This window comes from Amyelois transitella, chromosome 7 (genome assembly GCF_032362555.1).
Source record: "Amyelois transitella isolate CPQ chromosome 7, ilAmyTran1.1, whole genome shotgun sequence".
NCBI classification, from domain to species: domain Eukaryota; kingdom Metazoa; phylum Arthropoda; class Insecta; order Lepidoptera; family Pyralidae; genus Amyelois; species Amyelois transitella.
Genome location: NC_083510.1, coordinates 5,458,329 through 5,476,961, shown reverse-complemented (window position 1 = coordinate 5,476,961; position 18,633 = coordinate 5,458,329). Strand labels below are relative to the sequence as shown.

At 33.6% G+C, this 18,633-nt stretch overlaps 5 protein-coding genes across 6 annotated transcripts; 4 read left to right on the top strand and 1 right to left on the bottom strand.

The window, feature by feature from the left end:
* Window positions 1-29: 29 nt before the first annotated feature.
* On the top strand, window positions 30-6,479 carry LOC106133128 (succinyl-CoA:3-ketoacid coenzyme A transferase 1, mitochondrial). The gene is made up of 10 exons (XM_060944943.1): window positions 30-169; window positions 586-710; window positions 984-1,185; window positions 1,605-1,727; window positions 2,197-2,333; window positions 2,472-2,892; window positions 3,001-3,156; window positions 3,586-3,707; window positions 3,901-4,071; window positions 5,134-6,479. Exons 2-10 carry the CDS (start codon window positions 627-629, stop codon window positions 5,287-5,289), a joined length of 1,572 nt encoding a protein of 523 aa, XP_060800926.1. The 5' UTR covers window positions 30-169; window positions 586-626; the 3' UTR covers window positions 5,290-6,479.
* Window positions 6,480-6,607: 128 nt separating this feature from the next.
* On the top strand, window positions 6,608-9,376 carry LOC106131766 (peripherin-2-like). Its single transcript, XM_060944944.1, has 5 exons — window positions 6,608-7,056; window positions 7,442-7,655; window positions 8,082-8,215; window positions 8,889-9,042; window positions 9,184-9,376. The coding sequence occupies exons 1-5, from the start codon at window positions 6,932-6,934 to the stop codon at window positions 9,367-9,369; spliced, it is 813 nt and encodes a 270-aa protein (XP_060800927.1). The 5' UTR covers window positions 6,608-6,931; the 3' UTR covers window positions 9,370-9,376.
* Window positions 9,377-10,577: 1,201 nt separating this feature from the next.
* LOC106132707 (large ribosomal subunit protein bL20m) lies at window positions 10,578-11,343 on the top strand. The gene is made up of 2 exons (XM_013332216.2): window positions 10,578-10,698; window positions 10,790-11,343. Exon 2 carries the CDS (start codon window positions 10,796-10,798, stop codon window positions 11,273-11,275), a length of 480 nt encoding a protein of 159 aa, XP_013187670.1. The 5' UTR covers window positions 10,578-10,698; window positions 10,790-10,795; the 3' UTR covers window positions 11,276-11,343.
* LOC132901901 (protein PET117 homolog, mitochondrial) lies at window positions 11,284-11,955 on the bottom strand. Its single transcript, XM_060945051.1, has 2 exons — window positions 11,664-11,955; window positions 11,284-11,490 (listed from the first exon to the last, which is right to left on the bottom strand). Exons 1-2 carry the CDS (start codon window positions 11,756-11,758, stop codon window positions 11,361-11,363), a joined length of 225 nt encoding a protein of 74 aa, XP_060801034.1. The 5' UTR covers window positions 11,759-11,955; the 3' UTR covers window positions 11,284-11,360.
* Window positions 11,956-12,029: 74 nt separating this feature from the next.
* On the top strand, window positions 12,030-15,410 carry LOC106132584 (translation initiation factor eIF-2B subunit gamma). Of its 2 annotated transcripts, none has more exons than XM_013332045.2 (5): window positions 12,030-12,098; window positions 12,273-12,459; window positions 13,630-14,456; window positions 14,591-14,820; window positions 15,215-15,410. In XM_013332045.2, the coding sequence occupies exons 2-5, from the start codon at window positions 12,300-12,302 to the stop codon at window positions 15,375-15,377; spliced, it is 1,380 nt and encodes a 459-aa protein (XP_013187499.2). In that variant the 5' UTR covers window positions 12,030-12,098; window positions 12,273-12,299; the 3' UTR covers window positions 15,378-15,410. The 2 variants fall into 2 exon arrangements, with proteins under 2 accessions (XP_013187499.2, XP_013187491.2); XM_013332037.2 differs by having other exon boundaries at window positions 12,047-12,182.
* Window positions 15,411-18,633: the final 3,223 nt, after the last annotated feature.

Below are 18,633 nucleotides of genomic sequence, written 5' to 3'. Positions count from 1 at the left end.
ATATCAACAACCGAACAACCTTGTTGACCTCGCGAATCGTACGACAAACAAAACATTCAATTCTTACATACATTATTCATTCTTATCATTTTATCACGGATGGTGATACAGCGAGCACAACAGATACCTTTTTGTTACATTTCGTAAAAATATTCTAATTTTAGACCACGTAAGTAGATACTTTTATTAACCCTATAGTCCATAAACTTTTGCATGATTTTTTCTAAAAACATTTTTGAAGTTTGACAATTTTGACATCTTTGTTTGTTTTGTTTTGACATTATTGGTGCATATTTAAATTTGCATTTTGTGATTTTGTGCATGTTTTGTTTTTATTGTTGTTTTGTTGCTAGCTATTGTAGGATGTAATTGTTAAGTTTAAATCGTAATATCTTTTTGGTTTTTGGAATCGTAGTAAATAGTAAAGAAACATGACTTTAAATTTGTTACAAATACTACGTGAGTTTGTGAACTAAAAGTGCAATTATTATTTTTGTGCTGTGCTCAAGCTGTGACTGCGATACTGTTGCCTAATAAAACACCACATACCACAACTTTATGTTGGTTTTGTTCATTTATTTACAGAAAATTTTATAACTTCGCATCTAAAAATTGAGAAAGGCAAAATGGTTATTCTGTATAAAAGTTGTTTACTTCTTGTAAATACAAATATTATTTCAAAGCTAAATAAAAGTCATGGATTTGGAAAGGTAAGTGACTTCATGTTTAATATTTTCATATATATTATCACGTTTATATCCCTTGCGGGTGAGACCGAGCCGAAAGTCTTGTTTAATGATTATAAAAAATATATTTATAATACCTATCTCACATTTTCAATTGATATATTCCATTATTCTTTTATTTTACCACCAAAAGAAGCCTTCATGATTATAGTTCTTATAAATAAGTTAATGTCAGTCTTTATGTCTCACACATAAATGTATAATACCTAAGTGTATATAAACTTGATTATATTTTAGATAATATCATGTGCAACCTATAGTACTGGAAGGAAAAATACAAAGAAAATATATGAAAGTGCCAAGGATGCCGTAAGTGATATAAAAGATGGGTCAAGACTGCTAGTGGGTGGGTTTGGACTTTGTGGAATACCAGAGAACTTAATCCAGGCCTTGAACAATTCAAAAGTGGCTGGTCTTACTGTAGTTTCAAATAATGCTGGTAAATAAAATTTTACTTTTAAAATTAATTTAAATTTAAAGTATTAGTATTCAACAGCAGAAGCCTAATGTAAATTTTAGCCATCAATGACTCTGTTGTATAAGTTTCATCACTATAAAGTTACATCCAAATCTGTTCAGTTGACATAGCATGAAAAAGAAAGATACATCTTTCCCATTAATAATGTGTAAAATAACCAGTTATAATATGATGATAGTATAATTATAATATGATTTAAAGGCGACAATGTCATCATCCCAATCAAATGACTTGTTTACATTAAAGCCTTAAGTATTTTATTTGTAATTTACTGGAGGAAGCTCCACTTAACTCCACAGCCAAGAGTGAGCTCTTAAATTTCAGAAGTCTATTAAGGAAGAGAGTATGTAGGTATATATGTAAGTGTAATATAATTTCAGGTGTTGAAAACTTTGGTTTGGGTATTTTACTACAGAGTAAACAAATTAAACGGATGATATCTTCATATGTTGGAGAAAATGCTGAATTTGAAAGACAGTTTCTCAGTGGAGAATTAGAGGTAGGTACATAAGGCATGCTGAAAATAAAATGTTTAATCTTTTCGGTATTTTTAAAACACATATTATTAAGAATAATAATTGTAACAGCCATTCTGTGGAATTATTTATTTACATAAAACAAAAACAAATTAATATGCATATGATTTGTTTTTATAAGACATACTTGATAACATATGTAATAGAAAACATGTTTGTGTAAATTATCAAGACCTGTTCTGTTCATAGCAAAATACCAAAATATTGCTTGGGATCTTGTTTATGTGGGAATTCTCTGAAATAAAAGAGGCCTTTGTTACTCCTGAAGGACAAATCTGTCTTTGTGTCAAATTTCATAAAATATGATATTGCAGTTTTGATTTTATTTGTATTGATAGATCACATTCTAATAGTTGTTTGTTAAAAATATTTATTTTCTTGTTTATAATATTTGTATGGGTAGTATGAGTAATACTATTTCTTTATTTTTAGGTAGAGTTAACGCCGCAAGGTACTCTAGCAGAGCGCATTCGAGCCGGAGGGGCTGGTATACCTGCATTCTTCACACCTACAGGATTTGGCACGCTAATACATGAAGGAGGATCACCCATCAAATATACAAAAGATGGAAAAGTATGTGTTAAATATGTTTTAAATTCTCATGCCATCAGTAAGCTACTCTACTTTTGTTATAAAAGAATTTGCATTTTAACTCATATTAGATTTACCTAACATGTTCGTTCACAAAAAAAAACTAAGTAATGTTTTTAGATTGATATACCAAGTTCCCCACGTAGAAATGAGCAGTTCAACGGCAAGGATTATATCATGGAGGAGGCTATTACCGGAGACTACGCGCTTGTCAAGGCATGGAAAGCGGACAAACACGGCAATTTGATATTCAGGAAGAGTGCACGAAATTTTAATCCAGCTATGTGTAGAGCCGCCCGAATAACTATAGCTGAAGTAGAAGAAATTGTTGATGAAATTGAACCTGACTTTGTACATGTGCCATCCATATATGTACACAGAATAGTTAAAGGCGATAAATATGAAAAACGCATAGAAAGGAGAACTGTCACAAAACCCGTATCACAAAAGGAAAAGAAAGCATCTGATATAATGAGAGAAAGGATTATTAAGAGAGCTGCATTAGAATTTAAAGATGGAATGTATGCAAATCTTGGCATAGGTTTGTATATTAAGTACCTTGGATTTTCCTGTTTTGTACTGATGATTTGTAATGAAAGCAATGATACTAAAGTTTAGTGAGAAAAGTAATGAATATATATATTTTTAGGCATGCCAATGTTGGCCAGTAACTATATTCCGAAGAATGTGAAAGTATTGCTGCAATCAGAGAACGGTATTCTCGGATTGGGGCCATTCCCAACAGAAGATGCAGTTGATGCAGATCTCATCAATGCAGGAAAAGAAACTGTGACAGTGCTTCCTGGTGAATATTGTGTTTATCTGGTAAAATTTTTAAGCCCTGCCTTCAACTAGTCAAATGAGAGTCAGTTCATACAATGACGAGATGTTAATTTGTTATTACTATGAGAAAATTGCATATATTCAGTGTGTCGATTTTAGATAAGGACTGCTTTGACGCTTCTCCTTTTCATAAGGTAACATTAAGTAACTTATGTTTGACCTGAGATAACTATTTTCACACGAATTTCATAGTCGCGAAAGCGTAGCAGATAGACAGACTTTGGTTTTGTGTATTTGTAAGTATTGATTGATTTGTTACATACATATCATCACGTCCATATCGCTTGCGGGGTAGACAGAGCCAACAGTCTAAAAAGACTGAAAGGCCTCGTTCAGCTGTTTGGCTTAATGAAAGAATTGATTTATTATAACAAGATATAATAATTTGTAGGTGCATCTTATTTCTCCTCTGATGACAGCTTCGCCATGATTCGTGGTGGTCACATAGACTTGACCATTTTAGGAGCTATGCAGGTTTCTCGGTATGGTGATTTGGCGAACTGGATGATACCTGTAAGTTATTTTTGAAACTTTCAATGTTTTATTAAAAATGTTCTTTCATTTAAAATAAAATTTCATATTTACAAAATATTCATAAAATGCTGAAAGAATATTCATGTCGTATTTTATATACCATTTTCTTGTGGTATCTGTTTCCAAATGTTCATCTTCATGACGTAACGAAAATATTACTCGTACTTTACAGGGAAAAATGGTGAAAGGTATGGGAGGTGCCATGGATTTAGTATCGGCTCCGAGGACTAAAGTCGTGGTCACAATGGAGCATGCGGCGAAAAATGGCGCGCACAAAATATTGCCCGAGTGCACGTTGCCGCTCACGGGGAAGAATTGTGTCGACATGATAATAACTGAAAAGGTAATAAGGTTCTTTTTTATTTATTTTTTACATATAAATGCTTGCATCTTTTAGATAGTCCAGTAATGACAGATGAAGGATGAAAGACTGAATTTTTTTTTCTCGGGCGATTAATGGACGGCAGTTTTTTCTTATCTGAACGATTCGTCGACAGAATAGCACCAACACTTTTCATACGACTGTCGTGGGTACTTTCGTGTGAAAAGTATTGGTGCTATTCTGTCGAGTGAGACTGAGACACTCGCCGGGCCTCGGAGACAGTAGATATCGTGTTTATCCGTTTACTTGTCTTTTATGACATACTAGAGGCCGCCCGCGACTTCGTCCGCATGGAAACCCTATCAATCCCGCGGGAACTCTGGGATAAAAAGTAGCCTATGTGTTATTCTGGGTCTTCAGCTACCTACATACCAAATTTCATGGTAATCGGTTCAGTAGTTTTTGCGTGAAAGAGTAACAAACATCCATACAAACTTTCGCCTTTATAATAGTAGTAGGATACAAGATAGAACTACTCCTTTATATACACACACATATAATAAATAAAATTAATAACGATCGTCTACAACATATAGCCTGGTACCTACTTCTGGCTGATTAAAAATTTACCTATCGCTTTTATTTGCATGATAACATTGATATAAGGTTTTGTTCGACCAAGTTTTACTTTTTATATCTGTGGCCCCCAACGTCGCGATGCGATAACATGACCGATTGAGTCTTAATTTTGGCATGATAAAACGTAGCGATTTCCGAACCAATGGAACAGTGACCTCCTGATTGTTATTATATATGTATAGGAGGCGACAAAGCTGGATATCAAACCTTGTATCGTTGTTTGGCAGGAGACTATTACAATTATACGGAAAAATAATTGTCCGAGAGCCGGCCCCAAACCGGAAAGCTAAAAGAGAATTAAATATTGTCTTTAATTGACTGCAAGCTTAAGAAGCCAACAATTTGCTTACTCAGAGTAATAAGCAATATTAAATGACAACGAGAGAGACATTTAATAGTTAAACGAATAAGTTTTACATCTGATACAACTTTTATATTTTTCAGTGTGTATTCGAAGTAGACAAGGAAAAAGGTTTGACATTGACTGAATTAGCTGAAGGCGTGTCAGTGGAAGATGTTATAGCGAGCACAGGTTGCGAGTTCAATGTAGCACCCACTATCAATAAAATGGGGGACGTCACTCAACTCGATGTTGAATAGGTTTAACTGTTACAACATTTGTATCTTACTCAAACGCTAATGTTATTTTTTATCAAAAGTGGTTGCGCAACTTTTCTGACGTATGTTTCAAGGTCTTGGGTGAAGCCAAACCCATTCAGATCAATACTATAAATTGTTATTTATTTTTTATACTTACATATTTTATATTTATATAATTTTCGAAGCAGTTTTTTTGTCATGTAGGACCATGTGAATAAACATATGTAGGACTTGAGATCTGGTGATAATTTTGTGTGTAGCTATATAATGTCTGTACCAAAATGCTGATATTGTCATTCTTAACTCTTATATAAATACTAAAGGCCTTGAAGAAAGTGAAGATAACTATGTACTCTTGTTTATCAAGTCCTAGATAGTTGCCAGCAAATAATCTGTCTTAAAATGTTTGTATATTTGATTCGCTAGTCTCTTTCCTGCGGTCCTGTTTGTACCTATACCTAATCGATTTCGACTGGGTGTTGTTACATAAAATATATATGTATATGTATAGTATAATATAATAAAACTATAACAAATATAATTAACTACAAGTAATGAGAAAGTTAAAATGTAAAGTGTTAAATGTATCATGAAATAAAAATACTTGTCATGATGATGTTAGAAGGTCGAACAATTATTATTTTATTTTTTTTTAACTTATGTACATGAATTATTATTTCACAATGTGCATAGTTATAAAACAAAAAAATAAAATAAATGAAGCATTGTACACCCGGGCGGTATAGTTAAAGTACTTGCTTGGTTTTATGTGAATGTGTTCAATTTATACAGTCGATAGGCACAATTATGAATAACACTTACCTACTTAATGTTATTCTTATAGAATCGCTTATATAATAGGAAAATAAAAAACAGGGTCAATAGCATTTAATATCAATGAATCTAAAAATATGTTATATTTCTCTTTAATTTTCTGATCAAATGAACATGTAATAAAAGAAAAAGGTAATAAAAAGTAATGAATTCTTTGATTCAGTGTAACCGATTTTCAGTATGATAACGATAAACAATATTTAAGTAGGTTATTATTTTTTACTAATGATTTGTTATTTTCATATTATTATTACATTTAAGTAAGTACTTATATGAAAATGTGACTGAAAATGTTTAAGTAAACTGCTACATTTAATATTGCAATGATTTAATAATAAACTAACGCTTTATTTATACGTATTTTTTTTAAACTGTGAATCACTCTACATATATAGAAAATAAAATAGTAACTGACAGTGAACGTTTATATTAGATATAAAGCTGAAGAGTTTGTTTGTTTGTTTGAACGCGCTAATCTCAGGAACTACTGGTTCGAATTGAAAAATATTACATAATGTCTTTAAGCCAGTTCTTGACTAGTTTTTTTCAGAGATTGACATAAGATTTGTCTTTTGATGTCAGTGTTTGATTTATTGAATTTATAAATTTGTAAAATAATATTTATGATGAATAATCACCCATTTATTGTGTGGTCCTCTTGTTTTTTGTGGTTTACATCAATTTTCTCTATTACTTGGTCAATAATTTTATTTTGTTGTATGTATGAATTGATCCTTTTATTTAGTATCAGTAAAATATTGATTATTAAATATTTGCTAATACCTACTTACGAATTTATTTTAAAGCAATGGGTGACATGATGGAATTAACAGGACTGGATGTGGTGAACTCTTTCGTGTTATTGTCGGGAATAATAATGATACCAATGAACATACAAATGCTGTTCTACATAGCAAATGGAAAGAGGATAAGGTATTTTGACTAATGAATCAGAAACTTTCTTACTTAAGCTGCTAACTTTGTATAATGTTGTAACGTTTAGGGAACGGGTCGTCACCCCCCTTAGGCCAGAATTTTCAATAAAGGCAATTCGACTGCTTGCCGGTTGGATGTAGATTAGGCGTCTGGAGGGAACTGGCAAGCAGCTAGCAGGAGGCTGAGCCGGACTTGTAGGCAGCTGGTACCGGAACTCTGAAACCTTGTAGTACTTATGTTGTAGATAGTCAATATGTAAGCACAAGAGCACAAGTATGTGGGCAGTAGAGTTATTGTCGTAACTTAAGAATAAGCTGGTCTGGTTATAGTGCTCATTTAATCTGATCCTAAAAATATAGATAAGAAGCTTTCTTTATTCCAGTCGAGACTCCGACGTAATTTGCTGTCCATTGTGGTTATGTGCCCTATGGATAATACTTATAAATGTCGCAGCTTCCCTGTTATGCGCCAGAAAGATTTCTTGGTGCCGTCAAAACACTGACTCATTCATAGAAGAAAGCATGAAGTATTACAGGTCATGCCCGAAATATAAACGGTTCATGGATAATATACAATGGTCATTGAAATGTTGCGGGGTGAGCGATATCATGATCAAATTATATCTATTAATCTTTTACCTGAGAATTGGACTGCGGAAGAAGTAGATTATAGTCGACTTCGGGTCTTTAACTATATTTACCTATAAGTATTTTCATTCCGAATTAAAAAAACAAATAACTATACCTATCCTGCCCTTTAGCCCTAAAAGTGTAACAGACAATTTAATCATCCTATGCCACTAGCTTAGTACTTATAGTCTTGTTTGCCTAAATAGAAACAGATATAGATGGCAATTTAATCATGTTCCTATCACTTCATAAAATATATTTGAGAAGGATTAATCTTTTTAAGAAAAAGCGACTCGGGATTAAAAGAAATATCTCATTAATACCGGGATTTTCTAATGTTTTACAACGACTGATGTTGATTTAGTGTATTGATAGAACTTGTTACTTTTCCAGTTGGAATCTTTTAGAGATTGGTTTTCTTATGATTGGTATGATAAAATAAGAGACTATGAATGGGATCCAAGTTTAAATAGACGTAAAAAGTCTGAAGAAATATCGTCGTTGACATCAGATAGTGTTCCGTTGAGGTATCTAATTTTATCATTGACATTGATTCCAGCGTAAGTTCGAGTACTTTTTATCTTCATGCTGGTGTTATTATTGAATATTATTATTCTAGATTATTTCTGGGGCGAATCCAAAAGTGGGAAAGTCAGATTATCAATTACCTACAATAGAGCGTCTGTCGGGTAACTTTCGTGACCCCGATTAATTTGCCTGAAGTTCAGTGTCCTATAATCTCAACCAATTTATCATCATTTTTGTTTATCTGTCTACCAGATGGTTCTGGTAGATCGCTTAGTTGGTAGGCTTGATAGCATGAAACCATGCAATGTGCGGTGTGGTGCGTAGGTAAACCGACCAAAAGTATCCTTATAAGTAAGTGGGTTCCAGGCTCTAAAGCATCATCAATGAAGTTGGACTTAGAAATCCATCCTGATGATGGGGCTGTTGTCCGCGAATTCATTCGCCGTAAAAGTTCACGGACGATCTTACCTCTCCTCCTTAAACCCTTTTCCCCCTTTTTTGGCAATATAATACAGTTCTTTCTCAGAGTCAACTTTATCTCTGTAACAAATTTCATTAAAATCGGTATGCATAAACAGTGCAAAAACAATATGTCTGAACAGACAAGAGTTACTTACGCATTTATTATATTATTAGTGGAGATTAACAGAAGTATGTTTCTATCATTGACAGCTGTTGTAAAAGCGGTTCCTGCATATCGAACTATTTGATGGAGCTGGGAACGCACTCTATTAATACGCAAGGATGCGGTGCCAACCTGCATAAAGTCATCATGATTACATTAATAACACACCTAACTTTATTCCTCATTGTTATAATAGATGAGGTAAGAAAATTTTCCTACGAAACATTGTGTTTTGTCGCCTACTTTACCTACTTACGTATAAGTAGGATAGCCTACCTACTACTACTCTTAGAATAATTTTAATTACATGTTGACAAATTCGTGTTTGTGATATTTTTTCAGATTTTACTCTTAAAATATATAATGAAACAAGATAGACCTTGCAATGATCCATACGTACGACGTAGAAGTGCAGTGGATGTTAGACAAATAATGATCGCAAAAGATAATTTTGACGCGTCAAGTCGTTCCTCTCAAATTAATCCAGATGATAGCGACGAAGATCCTTATCCGAATATAAAAAAATGAACTGGAATAACATAAATAGGTATGTAAGAGACCAACAAAGGCCACGTCCCTTTCAGTTTCAATTTCATCTGTGCCTAATTCCAGTAGATGTTCAGGCGCAAATCACTAGATATAATTTCATCGCACGCATCGTAGGTACTTAGTCATCATAGTGTACCTATTTATCATAGTGTACCATCATAGTGCCGTGTGGTTCCCGGCACCAATAAAAAAAAGAATAGGACCACTTCATCTCGTTCCCATGGATGTCGTAAAAGGCGACTAAGGGATAGGCTTATAAACTTGGGATTCTTCGTTTAGGCGATGGGCTAGCAACCCGTCACTATTTGAATCTCAATTCTATCATTAAGCCAAACAGCTGAACGTGGCCTACACTAACAACTTAGCGGTAGAAGAAAATTCTGTCGTGCAAACGGAGTAGTACGCTGGTTTGACCACAGATCATGGTAACAGGATTCGAAAAGTCCGAGAAAGTAACGTTACGTGCGCGTTTAAAACTTGTAGTACCTATCTATTTATAGATAGTATAATGCAACGGGAGAGTTAGTTATAGTGACATAGGTAGGTAAGTACCTAAGTAGGTTGCTAGTCCATAACCTGAAAGGAGAATCCCCAGTTAATAATCTCTACCGTGACTGGTTTTTATTACGTAAATTCCTATATGAAACAGGTACACAGTAGATATGTTTTTTTTTTGGTTTCCAGACAAGCATGAAAGCGTGCACTAGATGAATGTGCCTGATGTACTAGGAAATAACATGTTATGTATGTCGTAAAAGGTGACTAAGTGAATGAGCTCATTCATCTTCTGCTAACTTCCACGCTGGTCTGGATATGAAGAAAAAACATAAGAACATGGTGCTTCCCGTCTCACGTAGATTGTGAAAGTTTATCAAGAGAGTGACTTATAAAGTTGGGGTTCTGTTTTTAGTATTGAGATGGTCAGAGGGCACAATACCACGACCACCGGTATTAAGTGCCGCTTCATCGCTTAGTCTTCCGACATTTTTAATATTACAATCCTTGTTTTCGCCATCCATGTAATCAATATTACTGCATTTACATGCTACGTTTGGGCATCTAATATGTAACAAAATGCTTCTTAAAAACAAAATGCTTCTAAAATATCGTTAGGTGTTGGATTTTAGAAAGTAAGATCTTCGTCAGCCAACGTAGGAAAACAATTATGACAGTGACATTCTGTTCTGTGATGACATTGACAGTTCAATTCAACTTTTGCCTGGGTTGTCTGAAATTTTGCTAATCAATAATTAAACTCGTAAAATTTAAGTTTAAATAACTTATACGTAATTATTACGTTTATACGAGGTATAAGATTAATGCTGCCTTTCGTTTTTAGTATGTTGAATATCGAGTTACGTTTGCGTATCATTATAAATCATATGTATTTATTTTCTAGGTTAGAATGGTTTTCTTGTCCGTATCTAACTTGATACGCTGTCGAGGACCTGATGAGTTTTGGAGGAAAAGAAGAATTTTTAAACTAGCTGCACATTATATTGGTCGCCGGAGAAACTTATATTCTGTAGCAGTTCGCAATGTCCATCGGGCTTTAGTTTATGCCTCTTATGGCAGGCATCTAAAGAAAGAAGATATGAAAGAGCTGTGGGACACCAGAATCAGTGCTGCTTGTGATCAGCATAATATAACATTGTATACCTTAAAGGAAGGCTTGGATCGTGCTAATATTATGTTAGATAGAAAGTCTCTATCAGATTTAGCATCATGGGAACCACATACATTTGAATGTCTAGCTGCTGTAGCCAAAAGAAAAATAGAATTGGATGGCTTCATAGATGGTACAGATAAGAAACTGCCTACAGGTGTTGATCTCAATCTCAGAGATGTGATGTTGGATGAGTGGTTAAAACAAGGGAAAAAATAAAATTAATATTAATTTTATAGTTGTATTTCTAACATAGTTAGTAATTAAATAAATATGCTTGTCTAGTACATTATGCTATTTTCATTTAAGAATTTCCAAGTTCTTTCTTTAGTTGTTTAGTCAATTCATTTTGCTTTTCTAACATGTATAAGTTTTCAATTTTCCTTCTTTGTTGTCTTTCTATATCTTTAAGAACACCTTCATGCATTTTTTCCCTGTAAAAAGATTTTTATTATGTAAAATGGTGGTAGGGCTTTTTTTGTACGGGGACCAAGGAAGAGCTGTTTTGTCTTCGCGAATAATTTCCATACACCTTCAATTCCTCCCGAAGGAGCTTTTTACCCAAAAGTTTACACACTTATTATGTGGTATGACAAAATTAACTTGCCTATCTGTTTGTTGTTTAACATGCACATATGCCACTATTCCTAATGTTACTGCACATGATAAACCTAAGACCACTTTAGATGAACGAGACGACATTCTTAAAATTTTATTCCTTCATAATTTGAAGACTTTATTAATAAAGCACTTATAATTCTATATTAGTAAATAACCCTTTGAACGTTCTTTTTTAAATCTTTGTTCAATATATAATCATTAATTCATTTTACGAAAAGAGCAACAAAATAATCGTATTTTTCACAATTTGGAGGTTATTTTTATCAATTCTATTGTCATTGACTGGACATTAACCAATCACTTTTATTTCAACGCTTGACATTGATTGACTTCACATTGACAGTTGTGAGACTCAGACATTGATAGTTACATGGATTGCTTCGTCCTGTTATACATTATCTGGGGGTCTTGTTGATGTGATGTAAAGTCGATGTTGATTTTAGTAATTTTAGTATCCTATTTGTCATTGCAAAAAAATATCTTAATCAATTAACTGCTTTTACATGTAAATATTAATTTCAGCTATGTTATATACCTTTTATTCGTTTCGAAATTGAGTAGAAGATCAAACTTTAACCATAACCTCTTTCTGCAGATTACTCAAGAAAATCGTTTCGACAAAATGCACAAAATACTCGAATTTCAGTCCGTAGTATTGGCTGCTGGCCGTGGATCTCGTCTCCCCGATGTTGGTGGAACAGTTTCCAAATGTCTCTTGCCCGTGGGGCCATATCCAGTCCTCTGGTACTCGTTAAACATGTTGGAAAGATTGGGATTTCAAGGTACTTATTTACTGTAATTTAAATACTTACCACTAAATGATTAGTTTCATTTTCATTACAGTGATGACAATGTCGTAGTAAGATCTTATGAACATACAAATCTGAATAAAAATGTTTTTGGATAGGTATGTCCCTCGGGATTCAATTATACACCATAACATAGTTATAAGAAGGCAATTCATTACTATCTCAATAGGGTGCCGTGTGGTTCCCGGCACCATTACAAAAAAGAATAGGACCACTCCATCTCTTTCACACGGATGTCGTAAAAGGCGACTAAGGGATAGGCTTATAAACTTGGGATTCCTCTTTTAGGCGATGGGCTAGCAACCTGTCACTATTTGAATCTCAATTCTATCACTAAGCCAAACAGCTGAACGTGGCCTATCAGTCTTTTCAAGACTGGTGGCTCTGTCTACCCCGCTAGGGATATAGACGTGATCATATGTATGTATGTATGTATGTATAGGGATATAATTGTAAAATAGATCAAGTTTAGTGATATGATTAAATTACTTGGATAAATTTTAGTGAAACAGAAATCTGCATATATAATACAAAAAAGATCTAAAACTTTTATGAGCATAACTTTCAAGCCTAAATCTTTGTGACATTATTGAATAATAAATAAGAATTTTTAGGCATAAAATATGAAAATACAGTCAGTGGTGTTGAATGCTGGATGTGAATGTGCTTTTTTTATTTCTTTTTCTTTTGTAGACAGTCTTAATTAGTGTCGGTTTTAAAAACTTAAAATTAATAAATAAAATGTTATTAACAAAACTTGGGTAAAAATTTAAATAATGAGCACCTATTTTAAACAAAAATCGGCTTTAATTTCAATTTACATACATATAGGCATGTCTATATCCCTTGCAGGGTAGATAATGCCACTGTTGGCTACTGTTGGCAGTTTTTAACAGACTGATAGGCCACATTCAGCTTTTTGGCTTGATGATAGAAATGAGATTCAAATAGTGACAGGTTGCTAGCCCATTGCCTAAAAGAAGAATCCCAAGATAATAAGCCTATCCCTTAGTTGCCTTTTACGACAACGACATCCATGGTAAAAAGAACCATTAATAAACTCCATGTACACTCTGTAAATGGAGTTTTTTATTGGTGCGGGGAACCTCACGGTGTATCTATTCACCTTTTATTGTTTTACAGAAACAATGGTTGTTATATTGAGTGAAGATCAATCAAATATTATAAATGCTCTTGAAAGATGCCCGTTAAAAATTAAATATGATCTGATTGCAATCCCATCAGATGAAGATTGGGGAACAGCTGATTCTCTAAGACACATTAGTAACAGAGTGACTGCAGATCTATTAGTTGTGTCTGGTGACTTGATAACCAATATCAATCTTAATGATTTACTAAACTTACATCGTAAACATGACTCAGCCCTTACTACACTTTTCTTTAATAATGGTTTGGAGCCATGGATTGAACTCCCTGGACCAAAAAACAAAAACAAACCTGATCGGGATCTTGTTTGTATAGACAAAGAAACAGAAAGGTTGGTATTCTTAGCTAGTGCTAGTGATTTTGAAGAAAATGTCACTCTTCCCAGAATCATTATTAAAAAATTTAATGATACCATCTTGTACAGCAGATTGCTTGATGCCCATGTTTATGTAGTAAAGAAATGGGTTATAAATTATTTAGTTGAAAGTAACAAGTTCACATCTGTAAAAGGAGAACTCATACCGCATATAATTAAAAAACAGCTTTCAAAGGCTAAGAGCACAACTGAAAAAAAGGTTATGTCAGAAAAGAATATAGATCTATCAAAAGATATTCTAGATTATGCTAAAGAAACTGGATTTGAAGCTAAAATTCGAGAAATGTCAGCGTACAATGATCACAAATTGGGTTCAAAGAGTGTGTACTATGATGATGCCATAAGGTGCTATGCTCTTGTTGCTCCAAAAAATACATTTGGCATGAGGATAAATACTCTGTCAGCGTTTTACCTTTGTAACAGTATGGTGAGTATTTTTCTTTTATGTTAGGTACCTGTTTTCACTCTTAAGTAGAATCAATATTTGTTAATTTCCACTAAAGAAACTAAATTTTAAATGGTAAGCATTAATCATCGGCAACATTTATTGTTTTTACACAGATATTATCAAAATGGGACGACCTCACAGGATCTCCACTTGAAGAAAGATTTCACGCAAACAGTGAAGTGAAAACTAAACAAATAGATGAATGCTGCACAGTTGGAGAAAAGAGTGTTGTCAGTGAAAAGACATCCATTAAGAGTACATTTATTGGAGCAAACTGCACTGTGGAAAACAAAGTTAGACTGACAAATTGCATATTGATGAACAATGTCACAATCAGAGAAGGGTAAGAATATTTTAGAATGTATTTTTATTAAGTGAAATCATAAGACTTCTCACGTAATATCTAGTAGACAGCTTTATCAGCAGTTGAAGACATTAAGCAATATCTTTTGTGCTATATTGAACATAAATCTGTTTCTATAGCAAGAATAAATTTTTCATATAAAAGTACTTTTGTAGTGTACTGTTTAATATTTTTAATGTTCTCTTTATTGAACAATAAAGCATTTTCTTAATTACTTTTTGTCTTCTATGCATACATATAAGGTATTTAAATGCAAAAACACATCCTATTCTTGTAAAATAATTTGTTGTTTTACCACAGAATCTTGCTGTTTCGTACAAATTCATTAAGTTAATTGTTTATGGTCTTTTTTAATTTACAAATTTTATTGCAGGTGTGTCCTTCAGGACTGCGTGATATACACAGGCGCCACAGTAGACACGGGGTGTTCCTTGCAGTATTGTCTGGTCGGGCCACACCACCTGGTGCCGGCTTCCACCACCAGCAACCATCAGCTACACGCCGAAACTACAGATAATATGATTACTCTTGGATAGCCGAAGCTATGAAATATATGTATTTATTCTTAGTTTGATGTTTTTTTGTAGCTAGAGACCTAGTAAAAACTTGGAGCAGTTAAGGTATACCTTTTTCGATAGCAAAATATAAAATAGGCTTTAATACATGGACAAAGTATAAAGTAAGAACTTAAGTATCCATAGAGTAAATGGTGCACCCCAAAGGTGCAATAAAAATCATTCAAAGATGAGAGATCAATCAATACTTGGAAGCCTTGCTTATCTACGTAAAAAGTAGAGATATAAATACCGACCGATACTAGATAATAAATTCTAGGGGATACGAACTTATGATTTGTGTTTTCGACGGTGTCCAGCGGTTACATCAAGTAATATTCATGAAGCCTTATATTATTTCATTCATTGTTATCCCTGTTTCCACATCTTGTTACAAAAAAGCAATTGCGTCTAATCAGATTGTGACAACATATTGGTCCGCATGGTCCACACCTACATACGTGTGGGGAATAATTAGTCATGCACTGTCATACATGGTGTAATTGGATATTAATGAGAGAGCATTCTCCAGACATTTCTCAAGTGGCGTCGCCGAGGCCACTTTCATTTTATTTGCACACAACTACAAACTTCTAACTTACATTCATTGAGTCAGGCCATGTTAACAGTTAAGTATTTTAATTAAAAAATATTGATCAGAACGGAATATAATAACTATCACGAATTAGATTTGCCAATTGCTAATATTATTTTATTTCAATTAAATAAAAATCATAAAACAATTTAAACGGATTTGACTGCCTCTGCATCAACTTAAGAATAAATTTCACGCATTCACTTTAAATCATGGATAGAGAGGGTCATTGGCTGAAATCTATTTATAATTTCGATTATGAGTCACGATGCCTAAATGTACCTACCTACGTTTTTAGCTGTGGAAGACTGAAATCGTTTATTACAGGTAATGTCTGAAAACAAAGATAGTCTTGTACTTGTTACATAAATTTAAACGGATTCATCAAGTGTTACTTAGTATTACTTAACTGCTTGTACGATACTTAGATTACTTGAAAGTAGTTTCCACCAGGCGTTGGATGTAGTTTAATTGAAGGAAGCTGTCTATTTATCAAGGACTTACGGCATATTTTATTTACATTTACATACCTATGTGTTTAAACTACGCTTTGTGTTAACAAGTTGATTTACACAATCCAGGATCATGCTCTAAAGGTGCATCTCGGGATCGGTTCTTTAGTCGTCCGTGAGGAGTTGAGGACGTCATCCAGACTAACGCCAGGAGGAATAAGATGTGTCATAATATTGCTATGGCACATTATCTAAGTCTATCACAAATCCTATCATTTACACGAAATAAATAATGTGAATAAGTACCTACTTATAGTGCCGGTTATGTTAATGTAAGTTGACCTATGCGCCGACCATTGGAGCCATGGGTTAGTTACAACCTCAACCCATGACTACCAATATATTTTATTATGTCTCTTTTATGAGCTAAATCACGGGAGGAGATCGCGGCTCTTGATTGCCTACATGTTATTAGGTACTATATCTATATATTCTGACTAAAAGCTCTTTGTAGTCCTTAACATTCTTACTGTTATTTTTTTTTAATCTGAAAAATAAAATATTTTTTCACGTTATGCCTCGCTTAGACAGCTGTATGGGGATATATGACCCCGGACTATATAAGTAAGAACAGTCATATCCGCTCAATTGAAAAGTTATTTATTTTGTTGCGACCATAAACCACTAAGTTCAAAACATGCATAATGTAGTCTGTTAGATATGTAGTAATAAAAAAATCATACTTACAAGTAGAGCATGCGTCTATCTATCATGTCGTAATTGCATATTCACGGATTCACCGTGCGATGTGATATAATGCTGCAGCGCATCTGATATATAGCGAATAAGATCCAGTGATCTAAAACTCTATAAAATGTACGCGAGTAAATCTATTACTATTCTGTACGTTAGTATTTTTATTTTGCTAGCAATTGCTTACCGTTCCCAAATTTTAAGAAAAGGACCTTTTAATTTGACCCAGGATAATAACTACGTTAAAAAAAGAGTAAAAATAATGGATTCTGTGCGTAGGATTATTTTTAATGGCATAGTTACAAAATTTTGTTAGGCCCATTTCATAGAAGATCTGCTAGTTTGCCTTTGCTCTCATATGAGTATGACAGGCAACCATTTCTTATTAGAGATGCTAAGTAAGTAGGTACACTTTGTGATTTTGTTTAAATGAATTTGAAAGTATGATCAAACTTTTTATATAGACTTTTCTACAATGAATACTAGAGGATGAGAATGGAGGCAGCCAAGATTCGTAGATAATACAATCAGATTTCATTGCATAAGTGCATACAACGTATATAACCATCGTTATAAACAATCGTTACAACAGTTTTATTTAAAAATAACATTTTCATAACAATGTTTTGCAATATACTGTACCTGCAACGGAGCGGCCCCATTATTATTGCAACGAACAGAATATTGGTAATTGCATATAGATCTAACAGCGACACCGAGTAACATACGTGTTTACTGTTATATAACAGTCGTAAACATAACTTGAGTAAGGCGTACGGTTTCAGAATCAGTACATACCCACTAGTTCTACTTTACTGTATATAATTGTACAGCAGAACTAGCGGGAACAAACCGCTTGAATAGGACCACCAGTGGAAGTCTAACAGACGATCAAAGGCCAAAATAGGTTTTGTGACTTGTTATGAAAATCAATTTAACAATCAGTAAGTATTATTGTTTACTTAGGAGTGATTTACAGAAAAACGTAGGTAACGTATAAACTAGAGTATGGCAGCTTATTATGCTAGTGTAGAACCTATTCGGATTATAGAGGCGTACAAATTGGACATTTTGATTTTAGTAACTTTACTTTCTTTACGATTAACCCGACGGAAGGTAATTGGGGAAATGTACATAGATCTGAAACATCCGAATCTAGAAGTTAATAGATTTGTTAATAATATAATTTTCATTAATGGTTTGTAAGGGAGGCTATCAGAGCGGAAAGGCTTCCAAACATGATGTTTATAACCTTGGCATAGAAATGCAACGAAATGTTAAAGATAAAATAGCCTAATTGAACGTTAATGGCACCGCACAGTAACACTTAAAGATAGTACAGACAATGAATCTATTGGTATATTTTTGCGGTTCTGGCGTGTCTAAAGTCACTCACACACAGGTTTGTTTGTTTCACACCTTTGTTTCAATTGAAAAA

Excerpts from the sequence above, each read along its gene's own strand:
- LOC106131766 (XM_060944944.1), top strand. The coding sequence starts at position 6,932 with ATGGGTGACATGATGGAATTAACAGGACTGGATGTGGTGAACTCTTTC. Across the intron at positions 7,656-8,081 it reads GGTCATTGAAATGTTGCGGG|TTGGAATCTTTTAGAGATTG; the intron begins GTGAGCGATATC and ends TTACTTTTCCAG. Across the intron at positions 9,043-9,183 it reads TCATTGTTATAATAGATGAG|ATTTTACTCTTAAAATATAT; the intron begins GTAAGAAAATTT and ends ATATTTTTTCAG.
- LOC106133128 (XM_060944943.1), top strand. The coding sequence starts at position 627 with ATGGTTATTCTGTATAAAAGTTGTTTACTTCTTGTAAATACAAATATT. Across the intron at positions 1,186-1,604 it reads TGTAGTTTCAAATAATGCTG|GTGTTGAAAACTTTGGTTTG; the intron begins GTAAATAAAATT and ends ATATAATTTCAG. Across the intron at positions 4,072-5,133 it reads ACATGATAATAACTGAAAAG|TGTGTATTCGAAGTAGACAA; the intron begins GTAATAAGGTTC and ends TATATTTTTCAG.
- LOC106132707 (XM_013332216.2), top strand. The coding sequence starts at position 10,796 with ATGGTTTTCTTGTCCGTATCTAACTTGATACGCTGTCGAGGACCTGAT.
- LOC132901901 (XM_060945051.1), bottom strand. The coding sequence starts at position 11,758 with ATGTCGTCTCGTTCATCTAAAGTGGTCTTAGGTTTATCATGTGCAGTA. Across the intron at positions 11,491-11,663 it reads GTTAAACAACAAACAGATAG|GGAAAAAATGCATGAAGGTG; the intron begins GCAAGTTAATTT and ends ATCTTTTTACAG.
- LOC106132584 (XM_013332045.2), top strand. The coding sequence starts at position 12,300 with ATGCACAAAATACTCGAATTTCAGTCCGTAGTATTGGCTGCTGGCCGT. Across the intron at positions 14,457-14,590 it reads TTTACCTTTGTAACAGTATG|ATATTATCAAAATGGGACGA; the intron begins GTGAGTATTTTT and ends GTTTTTACACAG. Across the intron at positions 14,821-15,214 it reads AATGTCACAATCAGAGAAGG|GTGTGTCCTTCAGGACTGCG; the intron begins GTAAGAATATTT and ends ATTTTATTGCAG.